This window comes from Fulmarus glacialis, unplaced genomic scaffold (assembly GCF_000690835.1).
Source record: "Fulmarus glacialis isolate BGI_N327 unplaced genomic scaffold, ASM69083v1 scaffold2101, whole genome shotgun sequence".
Classification (NCBI taxonomy): Eukaryota; Metazoa; Chordata; class Aves; order Procellariiformes; family Procellariidae; genus Fulmarus; species Fulmarus glacialis.
The window spans coordinates 92,414-110,937 of NW_009193204.1; the positions used below are offsets into that span (position 1 = coordinate 92,414).

The 18,524-nt window shown below is 40.1% G+C and overlaps 1 protein-coding gene across 2 annotated transcripts in view; it reads right to left on the reverse strand.

Annotated features, from left to right (window-relative positions):
* Positions 1-18,518, reverse strand: part of EIF2B3 (eukaryotic translation initiation factor 2B, subunit 3 gamma, 58kDa) — a 105,565-nt gene extending 87,047 nt beyond the window's left edge. The window contains exons 1-2 of one of the 2 annotated variants that reach the window (XM_009587345.1): positions 18,413-18,518; positions 15,592-15,731 (exon numbers count right to left, since the gene is read on the reverse strand). In XM_009587345.1, the coding sequence (XP_009585640.1) occupies positions 15,592-15,731; positions 18,413-18,515 (243 nt within the window). In that variant the 5' untranslated portion in view covers positions 18,516-18,518. The remainder of the gene's footprint in view (positions 1-15,591; positions 15,732-18,412) is intronic. The other variant, XM_009587346.1, reaches the window with a different exon arrangement.
* Between the last annotated feature and the right edge of the window lie 6 nt (positions 18,519-18,524).

Genomic DNA, 18,524 nt, shown 5'->3' on the forward strand with positions numbered 1-18,524 from the left:
GCACTTTTTTCCCAGTGTACAACTCCTGAACGAATAAACTAATGGCTGAATGAAAAAATAAACTATCCTAGAACCCTAGCAGAAGTGTGTGTTTTTCCTTACGTTTTTAGGGTGGGTGTAGAAGAAAGAAAATAAATGGTAGAGCTTGTGGGTTTTTTACATACATACATGCCAAATAAATACAGTGCACCATTCCCAATGAACTACTGATACAAAGAAGAGAAGTACGTACTTACTACATGCACTCATGTGCTAACAAGGGGTATGTGAACATACTTGACTTCATGAATTATGCAAACACCTAAGTACACACACACATACATCTCTTAATGAAATACATGTAACAATGATTACATCAACCCCAAACTATTATACAAACACACGATAAGAATCAACATGAACTGATTAAAAAAACCCAGCAAGCACACACCCCAAGCAGAACCACTGCAAAGGAAGAAAAATGCATGCACAAATGCACTCTCAACACCCATTACAACCATGGGAAGGACAAGGCAAAGGTCTTAACTCAAGGAGGACCATCTAACAGATGGGGCATGAAACAAATGCTTGGAATTTCTGGCATTCTCCTGCTCTGCCAAACTTGATATGTGCCATTTTGTTTACTACTTCTATGACACAGAGGACCCCTCGTCGCAGACCAGGGCTCTACCACAGAAGCTGCTGTACAGACCAGACATCAAGCATAATAAAAGAGAATGGCAAATGAGTTTGGGTTGGGGAACACAAGGAAACACTGCAGTGCTACTCAGGTATAGGGACAGCAGCCTTAGCTTGCTAGTAGCACAGCTCACATTTTTTGTGAGCATCACAAGAGCCACAGAAAAGACAAGGAGAATATGACACTCCTTGGAAGAGTCACTTGGGCCTCAGTAATCCCATTTAACCTCAGATTTGCAATTTACACACTCAAGTTCAAAATTTAGACTCAGCTGCTGATCAGTGGAGAAATACAAGGTCCTGCAGAGATCATCCCACCTATGATCCGAGTTTCAAGGAAATGTTTATCTGTACCTACTGACCATGGATGGAGCCCTGGGCTTCCAGTCTAGCCATAGCTGAACACAGACTGTTCAGTCAAGTCAAGAACAGAAACACAGCACTTAAGGCCTCTAAATCTCCGCTCTCCCTTTCTAACACTGGCTAACAGCACTTCATCATCGCACGTTTCCAAACAGTGAGATGCTCAGATATTATGAGATAACTTACATACTCAATCTGGATAAACACAACACTGTAACATAAAACATCAAGAGATTTATACAAAATAGAGAAAAAGACAGTAAAGAAAAAAAACCTCAAAACCATCATGTCAACAATTATATTAAACCCAGCACAATATGGAAAATCTACACAAAAACAAGACCAAAAAGCAGAATGTTTCAAGAACTCAGTTCAAGACAACCGATTTAAAAATAGAAAACATGTTTTCAATGGAACTAATTCATACCACAGATCAAAAGATGGATGCAATTATATGGTGTAATATACCAGCATAAATAAAAAGCCTTGGACTTTCTCACACCCTGCGTACAAAGGCAACGCTAAAAACTCTTTTATATTCAGCAATAATTGCTGGATCCCTTCTGTTCAAACAGGAGATATCAACGTTACCACAGATAGCTGGCAGCAAATGATGAATTTTTAGTGGTATTTACTATGCTTTTTCTATCAAGTATAGACAAGGGCAGGACCTCATAGCCTAAACTGCTGAGGGCCTCAAAAACTGCAGACTAGAAAATGAGAAAACATGTGTTCCAAGGAAATCTCTAATTTGAACAAAATCAGCCTCAAGAGAAAGAGAAAAACAAATGTCAGATTGCATTATAAACAGAAAAGCAGCAAAATATCCACGAGCAGTAGAACCAGCTCCTAACAGAACGGAAGACAGACAAAACATTGAAGTTAAATGTGAAAAGTTTCCAATTGCACAGTATTACAGCTGAGACTTTGACAGGCAAAGAAAAAAACCAAGAGATTAGATAGACTCTGTTCCTACACTCAGCCTAAGTTAACACATGCACAAACAGAGAACTTTGCATCACTTCCTGCAGTGTCACCATACAACAGGGGAGAGAGGAACAAGTTATAATTACTGCTGGAATTAAGACTGAGAGTTTTATACACAATAGCCTGGAACTTCACCCACATGTTGCATTAACAGTGGGGTTTGTGTGTAATGCTTTTATTATTCTAAAGAGTGGAAAGGGAAAGAACAGTTTGGCTGTGGGCAAGCATTTTGATTGCTTGTTAGCATGCTCCAGGCAAAGCCAAAGATACCTCCTAGCAATTGTATTACTCACCACTCTTCAGATCAGAAACTTACATCCAAGGCTTTAGAGAATCCCTTTTTATCTCAGTCTCCATTAAGAGTCCTCCAATTTCCACACCTGTGACCTCTTTGAAGCTCTATGGCTGTTGCTGTAACTGGAGCAAGGAACCTCATTTATTTTTTGATGTCTGTAGGATCTTGTTAGCTACCAACTGAAATGGCTGCCTTTGGCTGGGAATTCCCACTTTGCTTTTGTAATGTCCTTGACAGCAAGATTCAGAAGAAAATAATGATTTAGTACTTTATTAGCAGACATGAAGCATTTACCTACTGTGCGCCCATCTTGCAGCAGCAAGTTTGCTGTAGACCAGCACCTTCATAACTCTTCTAAGGATAGAGGGCAGTGGAGGCACAGGGTGTCCCTCTAATCTGAAATCCAGCACCAACCTCTCCTCATTAAAAGATAAAAGAAACTTTTTTTTTTTTTTGAAAGACAGTGTGCAGTGTGAAAGAGGCTTTTTTTTTTTTTTTTTTTTTAAAAAAAAAAGAAAACAGAAAAGTCTAATGCTGAAGCCAAGGGAGCCTCTTCTAATTTCTTGGATGGCCCCGAATTCATCAGGTGAGGCTATCTTAAGGCAATGTGAATGCCTTCAAATACGTAACCTGTCAGCATCACTGTTTATCTTCTCAAAGAAAGCTGGAAGAAAGATGCCAGAAGCTGGGGAGGAGTCTTAACCCCAGTCCCATCATATGGCTCATCCTATGCATTGTATCAGATGGGATCACACAATGAAAACACCATTTTAGGTTATCTTTGTATCTCAAGAGCTACCATCCAAAATCAATATTTTTTAATTTACATACATATAAGCTAGGAACAGGAAAGATATTCAAGCCTGGAAGGCATCCTGTCTCCTCCCAGGAGGAAGTCTTGTTACCTATTGCTCAAACTGACACATGGGGTGGAAAAGGGTAATTTACAGTTATCAGCAACCAAAAGCAGAAGTTTAGAGATGAACACAAGTTCATAAGCTTATTAAGAATGTTTTCAAAGCAGGACTTTATATTATGACACTGAACAGTAAACCTTCTGGTCTTTGCAATCCACATTCTCCTCTGGTTCCGACTAATGCAATTTTGTCCTATTTACACAGTACTTCAAAAATCGTTTTCCCAGCTTCCTCCTCCAACCATATCACCCTTCTTCACTGGTTCCATTTTCTGTCACATCAAGCACAAGTTGTTTATCCTCCTTTTAACAGCCTATCCCTTCCACTCGCCATTTACTTACCAAGTTTACTTCTGCCTTACATCAATAAAGGATGCCGGGTCTGTTACCTACTTGTATCTTCTAAAGGACATGGTTTTAGGCTCTGCTGTCTTTTTTTTTTTAAATAAAAGAAATCTGCTACCCTTACACTTACAGAAAGTTGACAGTTATCAGGCTGTCAGCATGCTGGGGCACCGGTGTGATACACTGACATCCTGTCTCGCTAGGCTCTCTCATTTGTCTGAGGTCAGGCATCATCTCCTGGGTTTATGTCCAGATCCTAAGCATGACACAGAGGAGACTGTTTTTCCCCCATCTAAAGGCATCCAGAAAGCGTGCACCATCACTCACGAGAACCATGTGTGCTGAAGCTCAGGGGAGCACCCCATAAGCCAGGCCCCGAATTCACCAGTTCACAGAGGGCAAGCCTGGCAAGCTGAATTCTCCCCTGGCTCAACGCACTGCACAAACAAATCCCTTCTTCACAGGCAGAGAACTCCAGAAACAAATGGCGCTCTCCTCGTCACTCCTATTCCTGGAAGGCAGGTTTCCAGGACTACCTGGACGGCAGCGCTACCAGACCTGCTGCGCAGCTGATCTTGGACTCTGCCTCACATGAGCAGAAAGGAAAACGCTGCAGTCGGGCTCCAATCTCAACAGCAGCGGCGCAGCAGGCTTGCTGCCAAAGCCCAGAGCTCAAGCCCAGGCTTAACACTTAATGTAAGCAGAGCCTTAGGCAGTCAGGTGCTGTAGTCATACAAACAATAATAATAAAAAGTAGTCCTAATGGAGCTCAACTGGCTCAACTTATTGAAGAGAAAGAAGGCCTTTGCCCACAGCCCGCAATTACTTAAACAGCAGAAGACCTCTCAGCAACACAACAAAAAGGAGGCACAACTGGATTCAGCGGCTAGAAATCAGTGTTCAATGTAGAAATAAAAGGCAAAGCGCTTTAAGAGGGAGAATAAATATGATCTGGAATAAAACACCAAAGGATATAATAGACTTTTCATCTACCAGAATGTATGGATAAAGACTTGCTATCTTTCAGAAACACATTCACTAAGTCATCGATAAGTTTTGGGGCTAACAGCCTTAATTACTGTGTGCAAATTCCCTTACAGCCTAGAGGATCATAATGGTTCCTTGCAGTCTCAAACCAGACTATAAATGAAAACCAAGATATATACAGCATGTGTCCTCAGGAATCATTCTGCCATCCCACTGTCAGTATCAGCATGATCTTAAATTTAAAAAAAAAAAAAAAAAAAAAAGGTGCGCAACTCTTCCCAAGGTCAAACCAAGTCATTACACAAAACCCAGTTCCAACTCTGCTCCAACTGAAACCCCAAATGCTAATCTCCTCCACAAAGCACAGCTCAACAGAACCAGTCACTGTGAAACACAGCTCAACGGCATTGCCACTTTATACTAGCCTGCACTGAACTGAGTGTCCATACATGTGAAACCTGACTAGCTTTGTTCAAGTGTTTTTTTCCTGTAAAACCAAATCATGCTATGTTACATAAAAGTACTGTTTTGAACTGTAGATTCCTATACTATCCCCCGTGCAATACTATTTTCTCCTCTAGCACCTCTCCAATTTTTCCAGTGATATTTGGTCTGCAGCAACTGGTGTTGTAAGAAACACGCTATGAAAACTTCAAGACCTCCGCTGCTTTTTCCAGCACTATTAGTCTACATTCAGAATTTTCACCATCTTCCCAAAGGAACTGACAGAATTTATACTACAGAAGAATGCCTAAATTTGCTTCAAGAAAATCTGAATACACAATTGTTTTTCCCTTTTCAGCATAGAACAGAGGAAAAAGAAAAACTACATAACCTATGTGGATTTCCCAGTTAACATAACATGACAAAAATGCAAAATTCAGTTCCAGCATCCTACAAGTCCACTGATCTTCACCATAGCTTTCAACAGCGCTGAGCAAAGTGACAGCCTCTGCGATAGCCTGTGCTGTTCACAGCACCACATTCCTATTTTCAATATTCACTACTGTACCAGGCTGCAAAAACAGACACAGGGCAAAACCCCCTCTAGCACAGTAACTCCATGGGTTGACATTTTGGCATCTGCTCCCTCCCACATTCCCCTGTAACTGGAACTAGGTACTTAGGTTAACACATGCAACTGTGTTTGGTCTAAACAATTCTATTTTCTCTTTCAAGGGATGAATATTCACTGAGGAATGTCACCTGCAACAAGGTAACCGTCATAGCTGTACAGCCCACAATTGCCATGAAAAGCCCCAACCTCCTATGAGGGAAGGTCTGTTAAGATCCAAACATGGGGAAAATACTAAAGTAGAAATCATGCAGCTAGAAACAAAGTAAAAAGGCTGTGAACAGCAAGAAGGAATCTTATTCCAGAAAAATGTACAAATAGCCCGTGAACGCCTCCTTGCAAGTATCACCCTACCTGAAGCCTGGAAGTTACAAGCAAAAAATTACTAAAACATCAGACCAGATGGTGACTTAATATTCAAAATAAGGACATCATTGAGGAACACCAAACGGAGCCCTACACAACTCCTCCTGCTCTGTGGAGTCCAGGGTGGCACAGACTTCAGTGATGCCTTCACGCCGCCCTTCATATCCTGACCCAGGCATGGGTGGCAGCTACATCTTCAAGGCTCATATGTGGCACAAGGCTTTGCCCACTCCATTGACAGCACCAAGGAAAAATGGCAGCTGGAGGACACTGACTAACTTTTTCTCCCACACTCTTAAAATGTTACTCTCTCTTTGGAAATAAAATAAGATGCACAAATTCATTTCAAAATGACTTTTCACTTCTTTGAACATTCATCACAGAACAACTTTTGGAAACTATAAACTTGAGTTTGACTTATTAATGTAAAAGGCTTCCTATGTCTGATAAAATGAGCTGATAAAGGACATTTAACTCTTCTTTGCCTTCCTGTATCCGTGAAAGTGTTGTTAAAGACAAAGTTTTTTGAGATGCAAAATGTTTTTTGAGATTACCTTTACTAAAGCTGTAATTTTCCCTCAACACATAGCAGAGTAAGTTATTTACACAAGACGACTGTATATATTTTAAGTAGGGAAAATGAAGGATTATTTACAAAAATTAACACTAACTTCTATTTACTCCCCAAAACCAAAAACTAGTAGTAGCTCATAAAAGCAGGAAAACTAGTAGTAGCTCATAAAAGCAGGAAAAGATTTTTACCCGGACGCTTTTAAACAAATTATTTCAGCTATATACATGTGCAAAGAGCTTACTATGGCTGCAACCACAATAGGTCGAATTTGTGTAATTCATCAGAAACCACATAGGGTCTAAATGAAAACTTACACTGTAATACAGGAGAAATGCTGACAATTAACTTCTACATGGGAACAAGAGGTATTGGTTAACATAATGAGCACAGGCCTCGAGTTACCAGGAGCATGAAAAGGATAAGGACATGCAGTGGGAGATGCAACAATTAAAACTGACAGGCATCTCAGGTCTGTCAACGAGTCTTTTTGCAAAACACCTAAGGTTTCGCCTGTGTGTATAATGGAAGGCATCCTCTTTAGCTGACAATGTGCAGAATAGCAAATACCCTAATAACCACTCTTGATCCTAACCTTCAGAGCTAATTGCCTCATTCAAACTTCTGGTGTTTTAGCCCTGATCCATAGTAAACCCTGGCAGCAAAATAATTAATTTAATTAGCTACATTCTTCTAAAGCTGAGTAACTTTAAAAAAAACAAAACAAAACACAACAACAACTAACAACTGTTGAATTCTCTAACTCTTACCCTGCCAGAAAAAATAAAGATCAGAGCAAAGTCCTGAACACATTCATCAAGCACACAGTCAGGCAGTGCTATATCATTCCCCCCAGCAATACTGCCAGCCTGAGCACCTGCCAGTATAGCTGCTTTCTACCAAGACAATCAGCTGTGCTTTAGAAATGGGGCTTGGGCATGCAATCCATAATAAATTTTGCCTAGTGCCTCAGTGGTGGCAGCTTTCAATCAGAGATGGAGAAGGAAACAAGATGCTACATACCCTGTGAACTGCCATCTGATACATCTGCTTTTCCCACGCAGCACTAACAACATCATGAAAGGCAGAATCAGAAAAACCAGCAAGACAGCAACTTTTATTTGCATTTTAGACACTCAAGTAAATAGTATTTTCTGTCAAGTCTACTGGAAAAAACTGATGAAGTTCTTTTTACTATTTCAAAATAGATGAACAGAATATTTAGTTAAGTCTTGCTCGTATATACATAGAGTGCAAATGAATTTCATTTGTTCTTTTTTATTTCCACTGACAGTACAAAAAAACCGTAACTATATATTACGGGGACTGAAGTTTTTCTTTCCATGCTCACCAAACTGTGCTCAGCTGTACCAAAAGGATTCAGATTCAACCTTCCAGCCGTTACAGCAAGCTTACTTACATCATGTGTTTGGAAAGGAGATTTTTCAACAGAGGAAGTGAAGCGCTTAGCCATGCCGTCCAAGACTCCACGGATCAGTGACCCTCAGCAGCATACAGACCACCACCGTGACATCACACTTTCCACAACATGGCTCCCAAAGATGCACATACCAAGAGAATCTGGAGTTTCAATCTTTGTTTATTTGTTCAAAGAAAGTTGATTTTTCTTCTTTTTTTTTGGTAGCTTTTTGGGGTTTGTTTTGCTTTGCTTTTTAAGAGCTGTATTACTTTCAAATCTTACTTTTTTCTCAGGTGGACCACCTGAGACGAAACATTTCACAGGCAAGCACTCACCAGTGATAGCAGCAGAAGACATGCTGATTAATTCACACCATATTAGTCAGGGCTTCCATTAACACAACTAAGGGCTCATCAAGGAAGGAAAATGTGAAATTGTTCCATTGCTGTTACTCTGCTGGAACGCCACATTTTAATCACTGGCTGGAGTATAGTTGAGTGACACAAGGGAGAGAAATGCTTAACAGAAGATGAAAATAATACAGACTCAGTGAAGACAAACGCTTGATCCAGGCACACCCAATCCACCTCCTGCTTCAGATTAACCAGGTTTCTCAACCTGCTGCCTGGAGAGGCCCCAACCTGGGAGGTGGCGCCAGACAGCAGCTGCGTGGGTCTGGTAAAATTTGGCACAAGAAACAAAATGGTCAAATATTACAGACGCCTAAATTTCACAGGAACTCATTTGTAAACTACAGTGACACCCTCTGCCTTTTTTTTTTTTTGGTCAACAATAATCTACAACCCACAAAAGGTCTGCAGCAGTTTGATGAATGGTACAAGCAAAAGGTCACAGAAACACAGTTCTCAAAGAGGTTTCCCAAGTCAGAGTTTAGCCTCCTGCCACTCCAGGTATCACATTACTTAGTTTATTTTAAAAAAAAAAAACAAACCAAGAAACAAACAAAAAAAACCACAACAAAAAAATCAGCTTCTCACTCCAGTATAAAGTTAGGGGATTTTTGTCTTGATTACTCCTTCTGGAAGACTGTTTCACAATCCTATTCTGCTCTGATTAAAACCTTTCTGTAATTTGCAGCCTATGTTTTCTCACAGCAAATCGAAATCCAATTATATTCCACTCTGAATATGTTATCTCATTTTTTAGTGTTTGTTCCACATTTGAGTTCCACACCTGTGCAGTATACCAGGCAAAAAATCTTCCCATTGCCTTAAGCAATAGGATTAATTTCTCATCTCTATCGAAAAAAAAAACTTTACCTGATACATTCTAGTCTTGTGTTTACCTTTCCTTCCTCCATCAGAGTGGCTGCTCACTATCACCCTATTTCAACTAGTACATTCTGATACATTGCAATTTACTCTTGGGCTCCTAGCTGCTATTACAATTTTTTTCACTAATCCCCAAAATCATGAGTTCTGTGTTACCAACCAAAGTCTTGACACCATTACTGTGCTATAACATGGCAGGTCACAGCACATATATTTTGCATACTGGTCCTGTGAATCATCCAAAGGAGGCCTAATAAACTGCAAGAGAAAGCCTTTAAGAATGGTAGGAGAAATCAAATAAATGAAGACATAAATATGGACTGAAGAAGTCACAGAGCAACATATTGGAGGGAATGACACCACTAAAAAGCCGCAGTGGACATACCAGAAGACTTTACACTATGACTTGAAAAAAGTGTGTCCACTAACACCAGCTACAGAGGAAAAGCCTCCCTAAGCGAGCCAGGGGATTTCATTACATAAAATTTCAAGAGACATCAAAAGAAGTTAACTTTTAAAAAGGCAGTCTACTGCCCACAATTATGAAAGGAAAAAAAAAAAAAATCACCACTGAAAGACAACCTGCCTACAAAACAAAACTGCATCATCTCCTACCACAGCATGCAGCAGACAGCACTCACATCTCTTCTCTTGCTAGAAAGCGTATCAGATATCACCACTGAAACTGTCAGGACTCTTACTAATTTCCCTATTATTCAGATTGAACTCATCTGAATGCTCCAGCCAGTGCTGCTTACCAATGAAAACCAGAAACAAGAACTGGAGATAGTTATTGAGGAGAAAGCAATTATACATGATTTTAAAAAAAGAAAAGCCACACCTCTTACAGAGACCCCCTTCCACACTGCTCCTGCCAGTTAGCAGGCTTTGGATGCTGAATAAAAATATATAAAAACAGGAACATGGAAATTATCAAATTATACTTTAGCACCTGCCCTGTCACACCCATAACATCATCCATAGTTTACAGCGGCATGCTGAACATACCGTTTTACTAAAAATGCCAAACACTGATCTCATTTAAAAACTCCTTAATCTTGAAACGCCATGTGTGAGGAAAATTAAAAACAAATCCAGAGCAAGTTTAGTGTTTTCTCATCATCTATGGAAGAGGTATTCAGTTGTTCATGCTCAGGGCTAGATTAAGCCATCCTTACATCCAACTTGTTTGCTCTTTTGTCCCTAATGAAAGTTTACCCTTTAGAGAATCTGACTCTTAAGAAAGCAAATTATTTCTTCCGCCTTACAAATTCTACAGGCTCCTTAGCAAAGCTTGCAATGGTTATGTGCCTCCCATGCCTGTAATGGGTGAAACAGTGACAAGTAACAGCCTAAGTGATTGATGAAGTAGGAAAGATATCTTAAGAGAGCAGAATCAGAAAGTGACAGGAAAAGAAATGCATGTGGAAAACAAGATTTCATGAAGGAGGGAGTTTGATTTACATTTAATACAAAACCAATTTTTTACACCTATGCTTTTTTTTTTTTTATTTCAAGCACTCCCTGACAGGACAAGAATATTCTTTAATGCAAATAATAGATTAAGACAATAGCAACATGGCTCCAACCAAAGGAGGAAACTAAAACATATGTCCTTCAGAGACAAAGGAAAGCATAGATTCTGCCCTAAAGAGCTCACAGTCTGCTTTTACTAACATAATTGGATGAGGTAGTATATACATATTACAGACTCAGAAAGAGCTGACTTTGTTATTTTATCTATAAAAATAATTTTCTGAAGTTTCAAAGTAATTATTGACAATGATTCCTGAAAATAGACATGAACATACAGCAATATTTTAGAAGTTCAACATAAAGATACTGGATTGAGTAAATTGTGCAAGAGTACCACTTTAACAGATTTGGAACCTAAGGATATAACTGCTTGATTCATTGCTTGTTACAATCCATCAAAGTTGCTTGGTTTATCATAGCTCTTCGTTGTCTTCAAAAGATTTAGTGAAAAGTTTTTTCCACTACTTTGCACAGCTTTTCAAAAGCTGACAGGCACAAAGCTGAAGTAATCCATGGTAGTGCCTCTTTTTGTGTCCTTGCTGGACCTGTCTCACTTCCATGCTGTGGGTAAGGCAGTAACTCAAAAAGTACTGAAGTTTTCACTAAGTAAATCACTTCAGAATTACTCTAGTATAATTGTGCACGTGAACAATTGAAAGAAAATGGAAGTCAGAAGGCATTTAAAATAAATAAATAAATAAATAAAATTGATGTTCCCGTAATGAATTTACTCAGCTACAGAAGCAGACCTTCACATTCCAAAATACATTAAATTTCTATATATGCCATCCTCTTGCCAAAGCCCCATCTGGAATAGAGGAGCTCTCTTCACTCTTCATGACCAGGGAAGGTCATCAATTCAAACCTATAAGCATGGAAGCCTGGCTTGTTTCTCTGTTTAGGCTCAATCACACAGTGACAGAGACCGGTAAACAGCCCTATGGTGGTAAAGTTGCAGTTTCAACAAGAGCATTATTATAATACCATCAACTGTCAGTCTACATAGTCTACATTCTACCATTTCCAATCCTATATATAAACGAGAAAAGAATTAAGACTTTGCAGCTTCACTTTCATTTTCGTATTCTGAAAAGCCACCCATTATCAGTCCTGCAAAAGATGAGCAGAAAACTAGGAACTTAAGGGGCCAAAAGAATAAAACTGACAGTGATATTAAAAGTACATCAAAAAACAAAGACTGGACATTAAAATGATAGCCATGGAAACTGCCATAAAGTATCCAGATTATAGCAAGATCCTGAATCCAAGGGCATTCTACTGAAATGCTGGGATTGTCCACAGGAGAGCAATTAAAGGATCTGATTGATAGTTGTAACAAAGTCCTTAAACAAATTGTTTTCATATCCCTGTATAAAACAAAACATTTAAGAAATAAATGAATAACTCCTATATGCACTTTTTTCTTTTTGACATCATTTTAAGTGCTGGACATTAATAACTTAGTGTAAAACATCAGTAAGTGTTATATTATCCAATGAAAAAAAAATATAAACACAGACAAAAAAAAATCCCTATCAGTTTCTATTTCCTATGCTGCAAAATGATTTTTCAGTTACTTACATTTAGACCGATGCATTGCCAAATTGAGGGCCTTTCTAAAGTCATAATCTAGCACGCACTGAAAAAAACCTCAACACTCACAATTCAGAAATTGGACTGCAGCTCCACTTACGTTTCTATTTCTGTAGTTTGCATTTAAAATAATTTCAACTTGTGTTTAATCTCTTGTCCTGCCGGCTTTTTCAAGGTGGGGAAACAGAGTATGCAATACGCACACAGTATAGAAACATGATCTTGAGCACAAAACCATGAGACTTGGGACAGATGTTCAGTTTCCAGTACTGTTACGAATTTCTTTAATGTAAATTACTTCATCTCTTTAAGCCTCAGTTCTCAGCCATAGAGTTGTGAAGACAAACTGGTCAATGGTGTTAGCTATTCAGACACCAGAATTGAATGTTTAAATAAAAACAAACAAAAACACCCCACCACACAAGTCAATTAAAGAACTACTGGTAAAGAACAGGCCAGACTGACACCCAGGCCTAGGAACCCAAAAAGTGGAACTTACGGGACCAAGTTCTCTATTGTTCATTACTTCTCAAGAAGGTGTCTTTAGGAATCAAGTTTAGTGTGGTATCTTTATTGTGTGAAGGATCCAAGAAAAGGATACATTCAGACTTGTAATGAATATAAAAAAACCTAATGAAGCTGCTACCTTGTCAATCAGATGTAGGCTGTAGCCAAAAATAACAGGAAGAGTTCCAGTAGAGCAAAGAGTATGCATTTACTGTATCAACTCTTGAAGTAAAGGTGTCAAAAAAATCCTGTGTGTATAGAGTGGTCGAACGGCAAACAAAAACTTGAACGGGCTTCCTTTGCTCTCATGAACTTCTGAACAACCAGGAAAGACTGACTGGTGGAATTAGCTGCTTGTTACTGTGAACCAAGACAGTCAGTCTTACCTACTCCAAAAAATGCCAGCACCAAAAAGCAATAAAACAACAATGCAAACTACCTTCCCTCAGCCCTTACAGGTTTTGCACGTATGTATTCTCATACTACTACTGAATGCAATTCTGTAAATCTAATCTTGACATCTAATCTTTAAAGTATCAAGCTTCATTAACCAAGGTGTAACACAGCACCTGCAACTGCAGGCACAGCAAGCAGCAGTGCTGTGCTGGTGGAACTCCCTCAGTCAAATGCCAGGCAAGGCAGAAAGTCATGAGATTTTTATGCTTTAGAGCGCATCTCAGGGTTGTGATCAGCAGTTCAGCTAGCCTTAAACGTATTTCTTACAGTGCATTTATAATCTTGGCTTTACTCCATGTCACTTGCATTGCACACACGTAAGTTGTCTGTACTGTGCCATGCTACCTTGTTTTTATTGAGCACACTTACTCTTCTGTCTGTGGGCAATTAACTCAATTTGCAACAAGCAAAAGTTTCAGCAACCGGTTTAAAATCCTCATCATACTTTTGGCATGGGTTGCAAAAAGCCTGCCAGCAAACTATGGCCACAAGCAGCAGTTGTTTTCACCAGGGCATTCTTCAGTGAGATCCCTCTCCTACTACACTGTAGACATACCCAATAAACTGCAGCTTTTCAGCTACCTCTACTGTGTAGTTCTCTCACCTATATCACACAGGAGAGGGTATACCCTGTAAGAGGTGTACCGGTGGTGTGCATTTACTAGAGGAATGACTCCAAAACACACAGTGCAGCAATCTGCTCAAGAACTTAGTATAGGCTTATTTCAAATCAGAGACCACTTTGTCCTTTCTGGCCAGACAAGCAAGATGTGGAATAAAAAGGGCAGAAGCAATTGCTGCCATTCATACACAGCACTTGACTGAAGAAAAGCTGCGTGTTTTTCAACACTACCTCACATCTTCTGTAAGCCTTCTTTCTGAAAAATAAGCAGAAGTTCAACACTGCCGCCTCTGAAGACACAGCCTATTTTCTTATCCCCACAGGCTTTCCTGTTGTCTCCGACGCCTCCCCCTAAGCAAACTTGCCAAAAAGAGGGACATCCAGACAGCCGGACGGGTCACTCTGATCAGGCAATAAAACTGTAAGGCCAGGGTCACAATTCGCAGTGTAGAGACATTTCCTTACTGCATGCAAGTATTTAAAAAATACTTCCAAACTGTGTTATGACAGAGCGCGATTCTCCACATGACAGAAACATTCAGTTAAGTTAAACCGATTTTGTTGATTTTGCTTTTCCTCTTTATATCTTCTCTTCGCCCTCTAAATTATTCTAGTCTGTGCATTAACCCCTTGCAGAATCTCTCTTGTTGTGCCACCCAGACACCCATATTTGCCTGGAAAGTTTAATCTTGTCTCAACTGGAATCCTTCTCTCGGGAGTACACAGCCTGTTATACTGCAGTTTATTACCTTCAAAAAGAGCCTGAAGACAAAAAGGCACCTCAGGACTTAAACGGTCCATTGATGTTCTGTTGCAACCTTTATTTAAACAGTCAATTTGGCTAAGATGGCCTAAACAGACAGGGAACAAATCAGAAAGATTAAGTGTGTGACAACAACAAAACAAAATTCCATCCCAGATCGTGGTAAGAGCTCCGAGCAGCATTTCTGCCTTACATGGCAGTGTTTTAATTGTCCAGCTGGAAATTAAAATTCTATAAACTGGCTTTTTTATTAGAATAGCAGCCCTTTATCACATTTGGGCACTGTTTATCAAAGAGCTTACCGTATGACCAAGCCAGCAAAAGCATAGGAAAAGCAGAAAACTAAAGCACAGAGCAAGTTACTTGCCTAACGGTGCAGGCAAGGCTGTGGCAGGGCCAAGAACTGAACATAAGCTTCCTTACATATCGGTGTATTGCCTAAGCTAAGACGACAATGAATATTCGTGCAGAACTACATCCCCAAGCACTATCTGGACAACAGCTATCACACATCATATCAAAAATTGTATGAACGAATACAACCTTTTAATTAACCTGCCAAAAAGCTAACACTGACTAAGAAGCAGGCAGTGCCCAGCTTGGATCTGCTCCAGCCTTCCTAGCTGTCAATTCTAGTCATTTAAAGTCTTTGTTGGAGTTCCCCCACAAGGTGACCTTTACAAAATTCAGCTGTTCTGAAGATCAGGAAATTCAGTTACCCACAATATCATTACATGGGACAGCTCTTAAAGCACAATGAAAAAAAATATTATTATAAACAAATGTCTTCTAGTCAAGTTCAATAAAAGACAGTAATACCTTAATCTTCTGGTGAATATGCCTCAGTGAATCTGCTGTGCCCATGTCCATGTTGTCACTGATGCACACAAAATCCAGCTTCATTTTTGTGTCCAAATTTAACATCTTTTGGATTTCCTTCCTTGTAATCACAATGACCTCTAGGACAGAGGAAAGTGGGATTAGATCAAGCAAAAAAAAAAAAAAAAATTCATCACAAATGGGATACACTCACTTTTTATTTACAAAGCCTGAAGGAACTGTCAAAAGGCTTGAGTAACATAATTGGGTTCTCCAATGAACCAAGCTCTTTTGGCAATAGTAACTTTTGAAGAAGAGAATTAAACTCCTAATGAATATGAAAACAATCTCTCCTGCTTTGTGTGGGTGGAGGCTTGTTACTGAAAGGGACACATGCATGTGAGTGACACAAGCAAGAACAGAACTGTCTCCTATCGTTAGCAAGTGACTTCAAACAGACCAATGAGACCCTGCACTAATGTCACTGACACTTTAGAGCTTTGTCCTTTGCCCTCCCTGATCCTGTATAATCCTCTGTGGACAACACCACCAACCACAGTATTACAATACAATCATTAAACTATTTCCCAGCACCAGCTTGTCAAGGGAGTGAAGTAATATGTGAGCAACAAACTCATTCCCTCTATAAAATAAAACAGGTAAATGCACATTTGAAGGATATCAACAGCAGCACGAAAGAGTATTTTCCAAAATGAAGAATGTGAGAACAGAAGCTCTGCAAAGAAAAGACTGAGAAAACAAAACAGCAAGAAACCTTTTCCCCTGGCCTCAAGAACTGGAAGGAAAAAGCAAGAGTCAAACCTCCAAATTAAAATATCCCACCACCCCAAAAAACCCCAACATCGTAACATCATATTCCACATGGAATTTTAATAGGCAAGTATGGGAAATAATACAGCCCTCAGCCTAGGAAGCTCCTGTGGCAAGATGAAAACACACTAAGAATAAATCTGTATAGTTCAAAACTGAACTCATCCTGAATCTGTTAACAGAAAAGAGGAAGGAACTGTAAACATGAAAATCGTGTGGCAGTTTGGTACCAGAGATATGGGAGGCCTCCCCTCCCACTCCCGTACTGGATGCCAACTTGGATTCAAAACAGGCTAAAGAACCTAGAGAAAGGGACTGAAACTGAATTTCACCTTGAATTGGGGAAAGAAGTAACGGATTGAGAAGGAATTGGTGTCAGATGGACGTTATAAGCCCACAGTTCAGCAGAAATCTGGTGAGCTGGACAAAGGTCTCCTCTCCTAATATTTATTAGGAGAGATGAAGCACTTGCAGTTGGGACAGAAGGGACGCAGTGAATCAGACTGTGGAACACCTACTTACTAATATAAGCAAGTATGAGGAACTAAAGCCTCCTGTAATACTTAGAATTATGACCCAGGGAGAGAATTCATGCCACTGAAGTATTAACACAGAAACGTACAGCTTGGTCAGGGGGCAGAAGCAAGAGAAGAGCAGGAAGGTGGCAGCTTGCTTACTGAAGCTGCATGTACAACCCTGCATGTCCAAATTTTCATAGGGAATAGATAAGCTGAAGAGCTATGTGTGAGAAAGGAGAAAGATCTAACCATAACACCACCTACTAGTGGTCAAGAGCATCAAGTGGAAATGGCTATTTCTGAATAGTTATAAAGAGCCACACAAAGCACAAAACTGGTTACAGAGAAGCTTTTAGCTACCCATATATCCATATCACTGGATGAAAGTATGATCCTAGCAAAAAAAGAGACAGGAGAACAGTCAAAGAAAGTAGACATTCAGAAAGCAGACTCAGCAAACAACAGGCAAAGAGCAACTCCAAGGGAAAAAAGTTCTTAAGGATTTATTAATTAAACAAAATAAAGGCAAAGTCTTAAGTTTGCTCTTTCTTTTGTTCCTTCACACTGAAACTGTAAGAGGCTGACATGGATAACCATGAGCTAATCTTTAGATCTTCACAGAAAAAAGAATCAGTCAGAAAAAAAACACATTCTTGGGATGGAGTATAATCACACAGTCACACAGGAGAAGCAAAAATAGAAAAGCAGAAAGGCAAAGGAAAAATACAAACATGAAAAAACAGAGCCACGAAAGGTGTCAGGAATAAGTTTTATAAGTAGCAGGGGAAACACCACAGAAAGATTTGGTCCACCACTCAAAGGTAAACAAAAACCTAAACCCAGAAAATACTAAAGAACTTACGTACTAAGTGCTGTTTTAGCCCTCCCGTGGAACAAGGCCCAAAGGTGAGCATTACAAGTCTGCCACCTCCCCCTGCCCTGTTCTGTTCAAAACCTAGTACTTGGCTCCACGCTGCAACAACAAGGACTAAATGCCTCAGACAGAACAAGTAACCCTGAAGTTCAGGCCAGACTGAAACAACAAACCAAATGATATCCCAAGAGAGCTGACATGCTTCTCACGCCACTCTCATTAATGATTCAGAGAAAGAAGCGAGTGAGAGAATCCCAGTTAACAACACTGGGAAAGACACCAACGTTGGGAAAAGAATATAGATGGGAAAAACCTTGCTGAAGGGAGAAAAGGGGGAAGGGGGCGCAGACACAGGAGGTGCAGCCTACAGTTAAGGAAAGGATGTGACATAGGCCAACAGCATAGCTCCAGTGCAGAGAAAAGACCTCCTGCTAAAGCAACTATCCCGATCAACAGAGCACCTACGACAAGACATTAGAACAACGCGGGGAGGGGGAACGACACAAACAGGTGTGGCAGAGGTGGCCCCGGGAAGCCTGAAGAGGCCAGGGTAAGCACGTCTTCTCCACCCCGACCTCAAGCCACCATCATGCCTCACCTTCGAAGCCGGCGCGCTCCAGGAGGTTCAGCGGGTACCAGAGCAGGGGCCGGTTGCCCACAGGGAGCAGCGGCTTCGGGATGCTAGAGGTCAGGTCCGTCATACGGGAACC